The sequence below is a fragment of the Bubalus bubalis genome, chromosome 3, assembly GCF_019923935.1.
Source record: "Bubalus bubalis isolate 160015118507 breed Murrah chromosome 3, NDDB_SH_1, whole genome shotgun sequence".
Classification (NCBI taxonomy): domain Eukaryota; kingdom Metazoa; phylum Chordata; class Mammalia; order Artiodactyla; family Bovidae; genus Bubalus; species Bubalus bubalis.
In genome coordinates this window covers 21,125,816-21,141,487 of record NC_059159.1, presented here as the reverse complement: position 1 = coordinate 21,141,487, position 15,672 = coordinate 21,125,816, and the positions used below count along the sequence as shown (strand labels likewise).

The following is a 15,672-nucleotide window of genomic DNA, read 5'->3' as shown; positions in this document are numbered from 1 at the left end:
GAGATCAGCCCTGGGTGTTCATTGGAAGGACTGATGCTGAGGCTGAAACTCCAATACTTTGGCCACCTCATGCGAAGCGTTGACTCATTAGAAAAGACTCTGATGCTGGGAGGGATTGGGGGCAGGAGGTGAAGGGGACGACAGAGGATGAGATGGCTGGATGGCATCACCGACTTGATCGATGCACATGAGTTTGGGTGAACTCTGGGAGTTGGTGACGGACAGGGAGGCCTGGCGTGCTGCGATTCATGGCGTCGCAAAGAGTCAGACACGACTGAGTGACTGAACTGAACTGAACTGATTGAATATACTTCCCTGTGCTATCCAGGCCCTCATTGTTTATGTATGTTTTATATAGTAGATGGCGCACTGGTAAAGAAGCCGCCTGCCAGTGCAGGAGACACAAGAGACATGGGTTCCATCCCTGGGTCAGGAAGATCTCCTAGAATAAGGGAAATGACAACGCACCCCAGTATCCTTGCCTAGGAAATTCCATGGACAGAGGAGCCTGGCGGGCACAGGCCATGGGGTTGCAAAGAGTTGGACACGACTGAGCACACACACGCACACACAGACAGCATGTATCTGCTCGGCCCAAACTCCTAATTTATCCCAACCCTTTTCCCCTTTGATAACTGTAAGTTGTTGTTGTTGTTGTTTTTTAATGAGGTAGGGGATTTATTTATTTGGGCCTCACTGTGGGGCTTTCAGGATCCTAGTGGGGCTTGTGATCAGGGACCAAACCTGGAACATGGCACTGAGAGCGCTGAGTCCTAACCACTGGGAATCCCCCATAAGTCTGTTTTCTGTGTCTGTGAGTCTGTTTCTATCTTGTAGATAGGTTCATTTGTGTCCTATTTTAGATTCCACATGAAGTGATATCATATGGTATTTGATTTTCCCTTTCTGACTTCTTTCACTTAATAATCTCTAGGACTCATCCACTTTGTTGCAAATGGCATTGTTTCATTCCTTTTTATAGCTGAGTAATAGTCCATTGTATATACGTATCACATATTCTTTATCCTTTCATCAGTTGATGGACATTTAGGTTGCTTCCCTGTCTTGGCTGTTGTAAATAGTGCAGCTGTGAACACAGCATGTGTCTTTTGAAATTAGAGTTTTCTCTTGATACATGCCCAGTTTTCTCTTGATACATTGCTGGATAGTATGGCAACTCTATTTTTAGCTTTTTAAGGAACCTCCAAAAGGTTGGAATTAAAGGTGCCATTAAGGCACTAACTTGGGGATGTACCCTGGAGGGTGGGATGCAGAATGTACTTCGAATCATAGATTCTTCAACAGTCCTGTATCTCTGACCGCTAGAACACATGAAGCCAGGAACCAAGCAGAAAGTGGCCCCATGACCACTGCCCCTCACTGCCAGGCAACCACCTCAGAAATTTGTACTTCCTCTCCCCATGATTCTGGACACTTTGGGACTAGAAATCCTGGTTCCTGGGGGGAAATGCTTCCACAAGGGAAAATAGTAAAGATTCTCCTAAATCTAAAGTTACAGGGGCTTGCAATAAAAAGCATGAAATAATGCCATCTGCAGTAACGTGGATGGACCTAGAGAGTCATACTAAGTGAAGTAAGCCAGACAGAGAAGGAGAAATATCTTACGGCATCCCTTATATGTGTAATCTAAAAAGAAATTATACAAATGAATTTACAAAACAGAAACAGACTCACCGACTTAGAGAAGGAGCTTATGGTTGTGTGGGGCTGCGGGGAGGAAAATGAGGGGAAGAGATAATTAAGGAGTTTGGGATAGACATGCACACACTGCTATATTTAAAATAGATAACCAACAATGATCTACTGTATAGCACATGGAACTCTGCTCAATGTTATGTGGCAGAGTGGATGGGAGGGGAGTTGGGGGGATAATGGATACATGTATATGTATGGCTGAGTCCCTGCTGTTGTTCACCTGAAACTATCACAACATTGTTTGTTAATTGGCTATATGCCAGTATAAGATAAAAAGGTTTTCAAAATAAATTAAAAAGTTACAGGGGCTTGGGAATTCCCTGGCAGCCCAGGGGGTTAGAACTCCATACTTCTAAAGCAGGGGGCCCATGTTTGATCCCTGGTCAGAGAACGAAGACCCTGCAAGCTACACAGCACAACCAAAAACAGAAATAAAGAAAAAAAATTTAAAATTATAGGGATTTCCTGCATTTTGGGCTCTTCATGCCATTAGACTATCAGGCAAAAGTCAAGTACTAGCCAGGGTTACCAGCCCTGATTAACACAAGGAGCTAACATCACTGCCTCATAGTGGGGGCAGGAAGGAGTATTTAGGGTCTGGCGCTCAGGGGGATTCACTGAGCTGTGTCTTGGAGCTTCCTGCCTGGTGAGAACCATAAACATGCAGTTGCTCCAACAATAGCCTGACCAGGGCCAATGACCTAGTGTTCAGACCTCTCAGGAATGAAGATGTAGATTACTTCAACCAGGAAAGCAACCTGGACCAGCTGAAGTGCCGGCCAAAGGAGAAGGGTGGTAGAGGAAGGAGATGAGAAATATCATTTAGGGATTCAGGATCAATTGCAGCACTGGGGACCACAGCTTATACCACTCATCTTCCAGATGTAATTCTTCTTTATAAGATACTGTGATCAGCCACCAACTTAAACAAGCAATGCCAGGCCAGAGTGAATTCCACATGGGGCTTGAGTGCATCTGAGAGGCACAAGATCTGGACTGTAGCAGACCCTGTCAGTGATCTGCCCGCACCCTCAGCACTTACCATTCTAGCACACGCTGACCATGGTCCATGACAAACACAGCTAGTTTCTGCCAAAGGGCTTTTCCCCAGCACATGTGCTGAGAGACCAGAGCACCAGAGAGTTAATGCCCCCAGGAGCAGCCCTCAGCCAATGATGACTGAGTCTTGGCGGATGCCTGCCATAGTTTCCATGCCCCTAGAATGGGATAACTGAAATGAGTTCTAGAACGCTGTTGCCAACTTTAATATACATGTGCATTACCTGGGGACCTCGTCAACATGCAGATTCTGACAATATAGGCATGGTGTGGGGCCCGAGATTCTGCATTTCTGATTAACTTCCAGGAGATGTTAATGATGCTGGTCCCAGAGGACACTCAAAGCTGCAACAGGCTGCTCTTCCTCCAGGGTTCCCCAGTATGACTGAGCCTCCATTTTTTTGGCAGCGCTGCACAGCCAGTGTGATTTTGGTTCCCAAAACAGGGCTCGAATCCATGCCCCCTGCAGTGGAAGTTTGGAGTCTTAATCCCTGGACCACCAGGTAAGTACCATCATTAGCTCCCTTCTGTTCTCAATTTCCTACTCTGCCCCAAGAGGGCTTCCTGGGATCATCTTCTAAATAAACAACTTGTTTTTTTCTTCATGATTAAAATCCTTATTATCAGTGCTCTGGAAACACCTTCACTGAAAATGAGAACATGACTAAACCTCTCTGAGAACTGAGCTGTTGCTTTCCAAAATGATAAACTCGAAACTGGAAATTGAACATTTCAAGCCAGACTCATTACCAAATTTCTGGGACTCTGACCTCACCTTGTTTTCTGCCTCTCTCTGCTTCCATGTTTGAGAATCCTGCCTTGGCAAGAATCAGTCCAAGTTTGAGAATCCTGCCCTGGCAAGAATCAGCCTAACAGCCTCCTTTAATGGAAGAAACGACTCGTTTTCACATGCCATTCTGGGGGACCTCTACCTAAGACAGAGGTGACTCTCCTTGCTTCACCCTTCACAGCTGGGCACCAGGGCAGGATCCCAGGAACAGAAGGGATCAGGGAAGGAGGGCTGTCTAACTCAGGCTCTGAAGACCCAAGGGCTTGCATTCAAAGCTCTACAAGCAGCGGTTGAACTCTTTTTAATTTTTATTTATTTTTGGCTGTGCTGAGTCCTTGCTGCCACGCAGGCTTCTCTCTAGTTGTGGCGATCAGGGGCTACTCTCTGCTTATGGTGCACAGGTTTCTCCCATTGCAGAGCATGGGCTCTAGGGCACATGGGCTTCAGTAGTTGCAGCTCCCAGGCTCTAGAGCACAGGCTCAACAGCTGTGATGCACAGGCTTAGCTGCCCCTCAGCATGTGAGATTTTCCCAGATCAGGGATCAAACCTGTGTCTCCCACCTTGGCAGGTAGATTCTTTACCACTGAGCCACCAGCAAAGGCCCTGTTTGACCCTTGGGAGGGTAACTTTACCTGCCTGGACGTCAGCTTCATCACCTGACGATCATTTATCATATCACCCATGCCAGAGGATTTGTGGCTATAATTATGTATTTAATCAAAGCCCCCAGCACATCATTCAACACTAGAGCCCATCCTCTCTCCACAGCTTTGCCCCACCAAAGTGCATGAACACACGCACACGCATGCACACACACCCATGCACATGCACACACACCCACGTGCACTCCCTGAGAAAGACGGCAGAGGCTGGGCCAGGCAGCACACAGGTCCTTTATTTCCTGTACCAGCACGTACACAGACTGACAAGCAACAGGAGTGGGAGAAGCACTGTGGGGATCGGGGCAGACAGCAGCGGGGTCCTGGGCCCCAACTCCACTGCCTAGAAGTAAAGAGGGGGAGAGGGAAAAAACCTAGAACAAGGAAACAAGGAGCACTGAGGAGATGTGGGTGGGTGACAGGGCCTTGGGAGGGGGCCTGGATACTCACAGGTCACAGGTAGGAGGAGAGGAGATGGGGTGGGGAGGCCCCCACCAGGCAGAGGGAGTCCTCACCCACACAGACAGACACTTCCGGTTACAAAGAGTAATTGGGAACTGGGAAGAAAGAGCCAAGAACAAGAGATCCAGCTGGGTCTGGTAGCTGGCAGGGCCTCCCCCTGGGCTTCTTCACCCCCAGAGCCACCACGTGACCCAGGTCCAGCAGCCACGGCTTTTGCACCAGCTGCAGAATAAGGGCCGGGGTTCCTTCAGCCTCTCCCAGAAGAGGCTTGAGGCTTGGGCCCTCAAGTTCCAGTCCAGGCTTGTCTGGGGTGAGCTGGTGACAGATCAGGGGTCCTGCTTTGGAGCATGGGAAGAGGGGTCTGGGGAGAGTGGGGCTTGGCCAGGCAGCAGAAGGAAGGGCCTCAGGCAGTCTGTGGGGCCTCTGCAGGCTGCTGGGGAACAGCAAAGCCTGGAAGAGAAGGGAGTGGATGTGAACTGGAGGCCTGAGGACCACAGGCTTGGCCTGGGCAGCACGCAGGGGCTGGACCTGCTCAGCTACATCAGAAAGAGACAGAAGCTGTTGATAGTTATGCAGGCTGTCTACTGCCCAGCCATAGTGGTCACCATTCAGTGTACAACCTGCACAACCGTACAGGCCAACCCTGATGAGGCCACCCAGCAGTGAGCAAAGGGCCATCCGAGTCAGGGCAGTCCAGATAGAATGATGAGGCTGCCAACAGGTTATAAACTTCACAGCAGACCCAGCAGGCCAAGAAGGCACAGAGACCAGGTTAGAGAGGAGGGATGGGTAAGGGGAGGCATTATGGCATAGCAGTGAAGAAAAGAGCTTCAGTGACCTCGAACAAATCACTCTGCTCTCTGAACCTCAGTTTCTCACCAAATGGGGATAATACTACCTACAGGGGTGTGAGGATTAAAGAAGGTAATTTGAGTCACTAAATCATCTTTGATTATTTCCATGAGCTCCTCAAGGCAGGGTTCTCACAGCCCAGGACATAGCCTGTGCTCAGTAGATGCCGCACCAACCTCTGGGGCTTCCAGCTGGGGAGAGGAGACCCTTACTGGACCCACCTTGTAGGAGACCCTAGCACACCTTCAGACTCAGCCAGGGGATCGTTCCAACTGTGGCCCTTGCTGGCAGAGGCCTTAATCCCAATTGCCTGGGGGGGTCCAAGAAAGGCCCCCTTCCTCCTAGGCTTTCGGAGTATGGCTGGCCATTTCCTCCTCCAACCTCCGTAAGTCCTGGTTTGGCACCCTGGGTTCCAGAATCCCACCCCCCATGTTTGTTTTGGGCTGCTGCTGCCACTGCTGCAGGGTTGGGGGGCCTTGGGAATCGGGGAGGTAGGGTGGAGTACAGGGAAGGGGGCAGGCAGAGACAGGAAGCTGAGGCACACACAGCAGGAGGCTGCAGCCCAAGCCCTGACCCCCAGCCCAGCCCCCAGGACCAGAGGGTGGAGAACTGGAATCCTATGCAAATCCCATGAAAATAAGCATCAGGACCACAGTTTCCACTGTTGGAGACCTGAGGAGTCTATGTAAATGATATGCAAAGTCCATGCAAATCAGCATGCTAGGTGGGCCTGGGCTGGGGTAAGTGAGCCTTTGAAGGGATCACCTACCCTCACCTTTCATCAGCTTGATGATCTGCAGCTTGTCAGGCTGGCCAGAGGGAGGCCCCCACGGGAACACTCACCTTTCTGGAGCATCTTCTGCCTCAGCTGCCACCTGAAATGGGCATCCTGCCAGTTGGCCAGCTGCTGGAGGACATACTTTATGTCCAGGCGCGAGGGGCCCAAGCCGCTGGCCTCCAGGGCTGAGGTCACCACGTTCATCTGAGTTGCTTCATCCACCTCCAGCTCCAGATCCTCCCAGGCCTCAGCTTCCTCAGACACCAGTTCCGCCTCTTCTGTTACCCTCTCCTCAGCTGGCACTGCCTCTTCTATGGCCCCCAGCTGCTCCTCGGGCACCAACTCTTCCACAGGCACAAAATCCTCCACCGGCATCAGCCCCTCCCCAGCCTCGAGCCCCTGCTCCTGTGCTCGCTCCTCTCTGTAGCGAAGCTCATATCTGGGCAGGCAGACAGGAAAGTCTTTTCCTACCCCCTCTAAGCCAGCGCCTCCCCCTTCATCTGCAGCCCGAGGCTCCAGCCACCAGGGCTCCCACTCAACCCCAGGCTCCACACAGACCCTGATGATTACTCCCAAGTTCTGTCCCAGCCAGGGGAGGAGGCAGCTGGGTACAAGCCTCAAGGCCTCAAACACCCAGCCCATGGCCCTGGCAAAAAGAAGAACGGTCACCAACACTGCACAAGCCCTCCCTTCCCCCAGTAACTTCACCCTGCTTCATAGAACAGACTAGCAATAACATCTCCTCTGCCCCCCTCCTTCATTATTCAACTTTCATAACCCATCCCAGGTCTAGTTGCCATAGGAACAAATCCATTTTAGTAAGGCTCAGACAGGTCAAGTGACTTGTCCAAGGACACACAGCCAGTAAAGGGCTCAAGCTGGGACTTAGTCCCAGCATTCCTGGCTCCTAGGCCAGCACCCATTTGCCTCTTAGGCACTGGTTGGGAGAAGCAAAGGCTTCAGTACCTGCTTGGAGAGGCCTCTAATCAGAGGGCCACCCATGGGGCAAGATTTGAAGGCAAAGGGTTAGAGAGTATCCCTCCCAGTACATCTCAGCCCAGTCAGCCAGAGAGCCAGAACTTCTCCGGGGCTGCAGGATCACAAAGCCAGTGGCAGGGTGTTGTCTGGATGCTTAAAAGTGAGAGCAAGTGAAGAGGGAGACCCTGGTCGGCTTACCCCAGGTCTGATGTCTCCTCTGGAGTCACTTCATAATTCCTTCAAAAGAGAAAAGGGCCTTTGGTGTCCCAAGGCAATGGGAAGCTGAAAGTGTGAAATCCCTGGGGACCCACGGTGCAGAAAAATCCCAGGGAGAAGTGACAGACCCAGAACATGGACACAGAGGACTGGTGTTGAGTGGAAGGGCCGGGGACCGATGAGGCAGGAGGAAAGACACCACGGCGGGGGAGGAGGGTGATCAAGCAAACCCCTCCCATTACCAGAAAGGCTGCTGCTGACCAGGTAGGCAAGAGTGAGTGTGGGGCAGGCAAGGGACTGGGGCCCAGTGCGCACCTTTCCATAAAAAACACACGGTCTGAGATAATTCTCCTTATAGACATTCTGAGCTCCTCAGTCAGGGTCTCCTGGAAATCAGGAAGAGATGGGGGACATTACCAGAAGGTCTCAGCAGAAGACCCCACACACACACCTCCAGGCCCAGGAAGGAACTGCAGATAGACACAGGGCGCACAGAGGTAACAGGCAGGAGCCGGGGGCCTCACCAGAAGTACAGTGTATGTGTAGTGGGTGACGGAGCCAGTGGATGCCGGGGCCTGCTGGCGGAGGGTCTTCACCTCCTCCTGGGCTTCCATCAGCATGTCCCCACACTCTGAGTACTTCTCCTGCAGGTCCTGCAGCTGGGAACCCGCCCACAGGCTCTGATGGGACCCAGGCGCACCCAGCCCGGACGCCTTGCCCACTCTCTCCCAAAGGGGCCGGGAAGCCTGGGCAAAGAGGCAACGGGCCCAGACTCTAGACCCATATAATGACACTACTGGACTCTACTCCATTCAGGTCCCAACTGAACTGCTACCTGCCAGGCCCTGTGCCAGAGCCTGAGTATGTGGAAAGGACAGTGTCAGCCCCTGTTCAAGGAGCTGGTTAGACTCAGGCAGCCACCCAAGGGTCCTGGGAGCTCGGGGGAAGCCTCACCTCATCCTGGAGCTTCATCTGGATTTCTTTCTCCGAAGCCAGCTGCTTCTGCAACTTCTCAGTCTCAGCCCCATACTGGAAGGACCCAAAGCCAGTGAACCCCCTCCCCAGGTCTCCCCACACCCCTGCAGCCCCTGCTGCCAGCAAGTCTCCCCAGACACATCAGTGAGTGTCAGCAGCTCTTTAAAACAGAAGTCACAAGGGACAAGGCCAAAGAAGGTGGAGTCACGTGGCCTGTTTCCTGGGAACACCCTGTGTCTCTCTTTAGGCTCAGCCCCCAACTTGGGACAAGGGGACAGGACGAGAGGCTCCCTGATGTCTCCTCCAACTCTGACTCTGACACAAGAGAGAGGCCTCTGAGCTGAGTCTCCTGGGGTGGGGGCAGAGAGAAGGGGGCATGGGTTCCAGGGGGCTATGACAGGAGGAGGAAGCCCCACATATGTCCCGACTCACCGACTGGCAGCACCGCTGTAGCTTTGTGACCTGGACCTGCAGCTGGGCGACCTCCCTCCGCTGCTGTTCATAGTTCTCCATCCTGAGCGCCAGCACCTCTGACAGCTTGGCCATCTGCTGGCTGGCCTCTGCTGGGGAGGAGTGGGGCAAGGTCAGCGCTGGCTCCCCGAGGCCCTCAGTCTCCCAGATGTCCCTGTCTGCCTGCACCCCGCCAGGTACCCAAGGCTCCATGGGGCTTAACATCCCTCACTCGGGTCTTCTTTTCAATAAATGTTTACTGGCTGACACAGAGCAGGGTGCTGGGCAAGCGGTCAGCAAGACCGGCCCCAGCCCACACTGAGCTCAAGGTGAGTGTGGAGACAGGGAAAAACAAATCACAACAGTGCAAATTATGAACTAAGGTGCAGCGAGTGTAAAGAATGCATCCAGGGTCCCAGCCGCCACACCCAGTCCAGCCTGGCAAGATCTATGGAGCTAGGACCTCCACAGGGCAAGGAGGTCTCACCAGGCAGAAGCGGCAACAGGGCCCAGGCAGAGTGTGGAGGGGCCCAGAGGGAACCACCGGACACCAGGAAAGAGTGCTGGAGCGGTGGGCAGAGCCCAGATGACTAGGGCTGGGGTAGGGAGGATGGGGTTTATCCTTTGGCCAATAGGGAGTTACTTGGGCGGTTTAGGCAGAGGACCAATAGTCTGGCTTTAGAAAACTCCTTTGGGCTGTGTGCAGAAGGGCCTGGAAGAGCAGGAATGGAGGCAGAGAGACCATGTAACATGTGGCCAGCGCTAGAGGTAACTGGGATGGGGAAGAGGAAGGAGACTTGAGCCTTTCCTAGGAGGCAGAAGCAACAGAATGTGAGGACTCCTACTCCAGAGGCCTGGGACCAGGGGGTCATTCAGGGAACCTGAGGGAAGGAAGGCCAGATTTGGGGTGAGGGCAACTGCACCTCACTCCAGCTGTTGTTCAGCTGTTGCCACCTCGAGTCTCTGTCTCCCCACCTAGGCCTGAACTCCTCGGGGACAAACACTATGTCTCACTCATCGTCATAACCACATGGTCCAGGCACAGCCCCTGCCTAATACAGTGCCTGGGGGGATGGGGGGCCTGGTCTCTGGCAACTCATGGCCCCCTCCCTTGCGCTCCCCAAATAACAAGAGGAGGCAGGCTTAAGGGAGCCCCAGAGTGCCTGTATAGCTCTTAACTGTTTGCACAAAGCACTTTCTCAACTGTAACCCCTGGAGAGGTCAGCAGGGCCAAGAAGACTAAGTCCCATTCTAAAGATGAAGGTTCAGAGAGGTCAACAAACTTGTCCAAGCTCACACAGCTAGCAAGTGTCAGAGCTGTGACTTGAAGTTCTGGGTTCTTCCCTCTGCGCCTTGGGACAAGCCCCTACCCCAAGTTACAAGTTCACGTACAAAACTGCTCCACACAATCCAGGATGAATATCTGTTCCTCCTCCTCAAGGTCGTCAAGTTGAGAGACCTGGAGTGAGAAAGGAAGGGGCCGGGGAGTCTACACCCTCTGCCCAGGAGCACGCCCTCTGCCCCATCCTCACCTCCTCTCGAAGCTGCTCATTCTCCTCCTCCAGTAGCCGCAGCTGCTCCTGCAGGGCCTCCAGCTGCAGGCAGTGGTGCGACTCCGACTCCGTCACAGGAGTCCTAGCAGAGGGAGTGACAGAAGTCAGGGTGCACAGGCTTGGGGAACCCAGGTCCCAGCCCACCCAGGGCTTCCCCACCCCCTACCCCACCCTCACCAATCCCAGGCTGATGCAGTGGCTTCAGTTAGCCCCAGCAACCCCACTGGCAGACACATGGCGTTCCTGTTTCCAAACAAGGAAACTGAAGCTCAGAGAAGGGACCGCCCCGGTGCAAAGGCCGGACACTCATGGGGAATTCCCTGGCGGTCCAGCGGTTAGGATGCGGCATTTTCACTGCTGTGGCCTGGGCTCAATCTCTGGTCCGGGAACTGAGATCCTGAAAGCCATAACGCATGGGGAAAACTGAAGCAAAAAAAAAAGGGCAGGACACTCACAGCTCTGAGGCTTCACAGGGATGCTCAGGCCTCTGCTCTTCTTCTTCGTCCCCCTCCTCCTCTTCCTCTTCTTCCTCTTCCTCTTCATCTTCATCCTCCTCCTCATCAGAGTCTGAGTGCAGCTGAAGGAGGTCATCCCACAGGCTCACCTGCTGTCTGAGATGTAAAATCTGGCAGGGGAAGAAGAGCCCAGGGTCAGGTGTGGGCAGAGGCAAGCACAGACCCTGGCACAGTGGGTTGGCAGCAGGCCTGAGATTCACCCCTCCCTGCTCCTCCCCACCCAGGTACCTCCTCCTTGACCGAGTCCAGCATGGCTTCCAGCTTGCTGTTCTCCAACAGAACACTGTTTTGTTTCACCAGGGACTGGCCAATGCAGGCTGCCGTGTTCAGGTCCCAGTCTCTCTACAGAAGGACCCCCATCCATTGGGGAACAGGGTTCCTGGCTGCTGGGGTCTCCCAGACACGTGGGAGAAGCTAGGGGCCAGAGGGAAGCAAGGCCACTCGGGGAAATCCCCTCCATCCCCTAGTTCTCCAAGGAACCAGACAAGAGCTTACCATGAACCCACTGTGGGACCTGACTCAGTTTCCCCCTATGGAAAAAGAGATCAGACCGGATGGTGCTAAGAGCTCTCTAGCCTGAACATTCCACATCTACCTGTCTTCCACAAGAGGGACCTCCAGCTTGGCCCCCAGAGAGATAGCCAGGCAGGAAGACGCCTACCCATACAGACATAGTGAAAACGGGAGCCTGGCTGAGACTGGGGCTGGCCCAGGTAGGGCGGGCAACACGCACCTTCTCCAGCAAACTTAACATCATTTTGACCTCTTCTTGGGTGATCTTCTTGACGGGCGGACGTAGGTCAAGACACAGCACTGCAAGAAAAAGTGGGCAGCCGAGTCAGGAAAAAGGGAGCATATAATACTCGGCACCGTAGCATTCGGGGCTTCCCTGGTGGCTCAGCGGTAAAGAATCCACCTACAATGCAAGCGACCCGGGTTCAATCCCTGGGTCGGGAAGATCTCCTGGAGAAGCGAAAGGCAACCCACTCCAGTATTGATGCCTGGAGAATCCCGTGGACAGAGGAGCCTGGCAGGCTACAGTCCATAGGGTCGCAAAGAGTCGGACACGACTGAAGCGACTGAGCACGCACGCACCTTACTGTTCTCTGCCCTCAACAGCAAGGGTCAGCAAAGAGGATGAAGATGGAAATCCCTTTCTGCCGCCAATATCCTCTCCATACCCCGCGTAATCAGCACTCCCTTCCCTGCTCCCAGGGCCAACTAGACTCAATTTTTCCCCCTTGGGGGAAAGGTACTAAGAGATACTGTGATCACAGTCCTACAGTCCCTGGAACCTAGGAGATTGGAGGTGACCAGCGGAAGTTCAGCACCGACTGACTCAACTTCCCTTACCCAGGGGGCAGCCCTGGCCAGCTCACTGGAGCCTCATGGGTCACAAAAACAGACGCAGTCACTCATGCCTGTTGCGCGAGGCGAGGAGGAGGAGAGGCAGAGTCTGTCTGAGGCTCCGCCCACCTCCAAGATTGTTTTTTGGGGGAAACCGGATCTTGATCCCGGCATTGGCAAAACCCCCCGCTCTGTCCACCCACCTCCGGGTCGCTGGTGCCACGGACCAGCGCAGGCTCCGAGGGCACCCGGCAGCGCCTAAACGCAGCCCCCCGCCCCTCCCCTGGCACTGCGGTAGCCTTGCGAGGGGGCACTGAGAGTGCGCAGGTCTGCCGCAGCAACAGGCGCGAAGAGGAGGCCCCGGGGCCCGAGAAGTCTGGGAACGAGAGAAGCGGGGAAGGATACGGGGAAGACGAGCCCCGAGAGGCGCCGCAGACCTTGACTTCGCTAGGGTGGGCGGAGGGGTGGGACTGAGTGCCAGCGGACGCCTGGATCCAACGGGGCCTCCTCCTCCTTGCTGCTACCCTAGTCCGACTGGTCCTCCTCCGGGGACCAAGTTTACCTTCCTCCAGCTCCCGAATAAAGGCGGCGCGCTCGGGGTCGGACACCCCAGGCCGCTGGCCGAGGTAGGCAGCTGGTGTCTTAAAGATGCTCGTCGCCTTTCCAGTCCCCAAGCCAGTGGCTCGGGGACCAAAGGGCGGCCCTTGGAATATGAAGCCAGTCCGCGACGCATCCCAGTTGTTGCGTACGGACTGGGCATTCCCCTAGACGGCCGAGAATGCGGGTGCGCGCTGGGTTCCAGCCTGCGATCCAGCCACGGAGGCCCGGCGAGCCCCGGCTGAGGGTCCCGAGACGGCTGTGGAACCGGATCCTGCTCTCTGTCCGGCCGCGGGTGCTTGCGCAGAGGCGGGTTCAGGCACGGCAAAGGGCTCCAGAGCCGGATTGGTAGCGGATAGAGGAGCTGTGGCTACTGCCGCCGGATCCCCAGGTCCCAGCTGGTGCCGGCAGAACCCGGCCCCGACACTTCAGGGCGCATGTTGAGTCCCCTGTTGACTCGCGCAGCTGGGGCTTTATAACCTGTGTCTGGATGTGCGCCCGCGGGGCCGTACCACGCGCGGGAGGGGGCGACCGAGGAGCAAATGGTGGTGCCCGGGGCGAGGGAACGCGCGGCGGGACGAGTTTATGGGGGCGGGCCAGAGCACAAAAAGTAAGAGAAGAGCGAGGAGGAGAGGCGAGTGGATGTTCCAGCTGTTTCCGCGGACTTCGGCTCCGAGTACCGGGCTTTTCTCCCCTCTCCGACTCCGGAGAATGGTTTTACCCAAAGCCTCAGCTTGCCGGGGATTCGGGTACCCGGACTTGGAGGTCTTTAACCGAGGGACAGTCCCTAGTTCCGCTCCAGCGAAGGCTTTTCGGCTGCCTTCCCGGGAGCTAATCTCTGAGTTGAGTCTTTCCCCCGTTGATTGGGGGATAAATCCAAACTCCAGTACGGTCTCCACGCGCTGCCAGTTCTGGCGCGTCACACTCTGATCTTGGCGCTAACACACCAGGTGCACCAGCCGCTTGACAACCTTCTTTCTTATTTCTTAAGTCGTCTTATAGCCTTTCCTCGTGCCTTACCTCCGCCCTCATTCACTTTGCCCACTCTGGCAAACACCCATTCTTCCGGGAGATCCCACTTAGGTGTCTCCGCATAAAAACTCCTCCGACCCGGTCCTCCTCGGCCCCGGAGCATCCTTTATGCGATGGCCGCAATGGTCACGCTGTGTCTGTCCCCAAAACAAGACCTGCGCTCAGCACAGGGAGCGTGTCCCTCAGAGCGCAGCGCAGGACGGGTCCCTGTGGGGGTCTCTGTAAACCCTGAATGAACTGTGGAGCAACAGAGGAGTTCAGAGTCCATTTCTGTGCCATTGGACTGAAGGAACCTACAGACCAAAAAAGATGGCTACATCACTGATTCTTTTAAAGCCTCGGGATCATTCTTGGTGCCCCAATTTCCTTCTCTTCAATACTGTCAGTCACCAAATCCTGGTTAATTTCCCTCCTAATGTGCCGCCTCCTTTTCAGCCCTCCTGTTGATGCCTGATTCTCTCCTTATTCTCTCTTCTAAATTGTAATCCTATGCTCCCATCCACCCCACCCCCATCCACATGAATCCATCTCTAATCTAACCCACCCCTCTCAGTCACACCCCTATCCAAGCTAAGAATTATTCAAGGAGCCCTTTTCCTACAGCCACCACTCAAAGCCAGAGCCCAGGACAGAGACTGTGCCCAAGGCCTGGGCCTGGGACAGAGCCTCCTAGTGCTGACAGCATGAGCCAGGTATCTATGACACAGCCTGGAACAAGAGGCGCAACCCAGAAAGGAGGGTCAGAGTGTCCCACTCCATCCCTCCCGCTCCCCCTGGCAACCACAAGCCTGTTCTCTATGCCTGGGAGTCTGTTTTTGTTCCGTAAATAGGTTCATTTGTGCCATATTTTCGGAGAAGGCAATGGCACCCCACTCCAGTACTCTTGCCTGGAAAATCCCATGGACGGAGGAGCCTGGTAGGCTGCAGTCCACGGGGTCGCGAAGAGTTGGACACGACTGAGCGACTCCACTTTCACTTTTCACTTTCATGCATTGGAGAAGGAAATGGCAACCTACTCCAGTGTTCTTGCCTGGAGAGTCCCAGGGACGAGGGAGCCTGGTGAGCTGCCGTCTATGGGGTCGCACAGAGTCGGACACGACTGAAGCGACTTAGCAGCAGCAGCAGTGCCATATTTTGAATTCCACATATGAGTAATATCAATGGTATTTTCTCTTTCTCTGTGACTTCACTTAGTGTAATAATCTCTAGGTCCATCTATGTTGCTGTAAATGGCATTTTTCATTTTTATGGCTGAGTAATATTCCATTATATACACACCACATCCTCTTTATCCATTCATCTGTTGGTGGACATTTAGCTTGTTTCCGTGTTTTGGCTAATGTAAATAGTGCTTTTATGAACATTGCCTGTGTCTTAATTAAATCTTGCTTTTAAGGAATTCCCTGGCAGTCCAGTGGTTAGGATTCAGCACTTTTATTACCAGGTAATGGGTTCAATCCCTGGTCAGGGGACTAAGATCCCACAAGCCCCACAGTGCAGTCAAGAAATAAACAAAATCTTACTTTTAAAGTAATAATACCCAGACACACATCACCCCCTGAAAACTCCCTGTCCTCTACGATGAGTGCTGAAAATCAGTTTCTGGCATCTCTCCTACTTTGTTACCCAAAGTATTCCAATCTTACATGGTTTTACTATCATCTTGGCCAGCAGGAGTCCAACTTTTTGGCA

The 15,672-nt window shown here is 53.9% G+C and overlaps 1 protein-coding gene across 1 annotated transcript; it reads right to left on the bottom strand.

Annotated features, from left to right (window-relative positions):
• Positions 1-4,441: 4,441 nt before the first annotated feature.
• Positions 4,442-14,083, bottom strand: HAP1 (huntingtin associated protein 1). The gene is given in 14 exon segments (XM_044938422.1): positions 4,442-5,137; positions 6,383-6,756; positions 7,494-7,532; positions 7,827-7,897; positions 8,036-8,170; positions 8,466-8,540; positions 8,919-9,049; positions 10,329-10,395; positions 10,469-10,571; positions 10,945-11,114; positions 11,738-11,817; positions 12,914-13,374; positions 13,702-13,879; positions 13,969-14,083. Coding segments are annotated over 14 exon segments (2,046 nt in total). The 3' UTR covers positions 4,442-5,090.
• Positions 14,084-15,672: the final 1,589 nt, after the last annotated feature.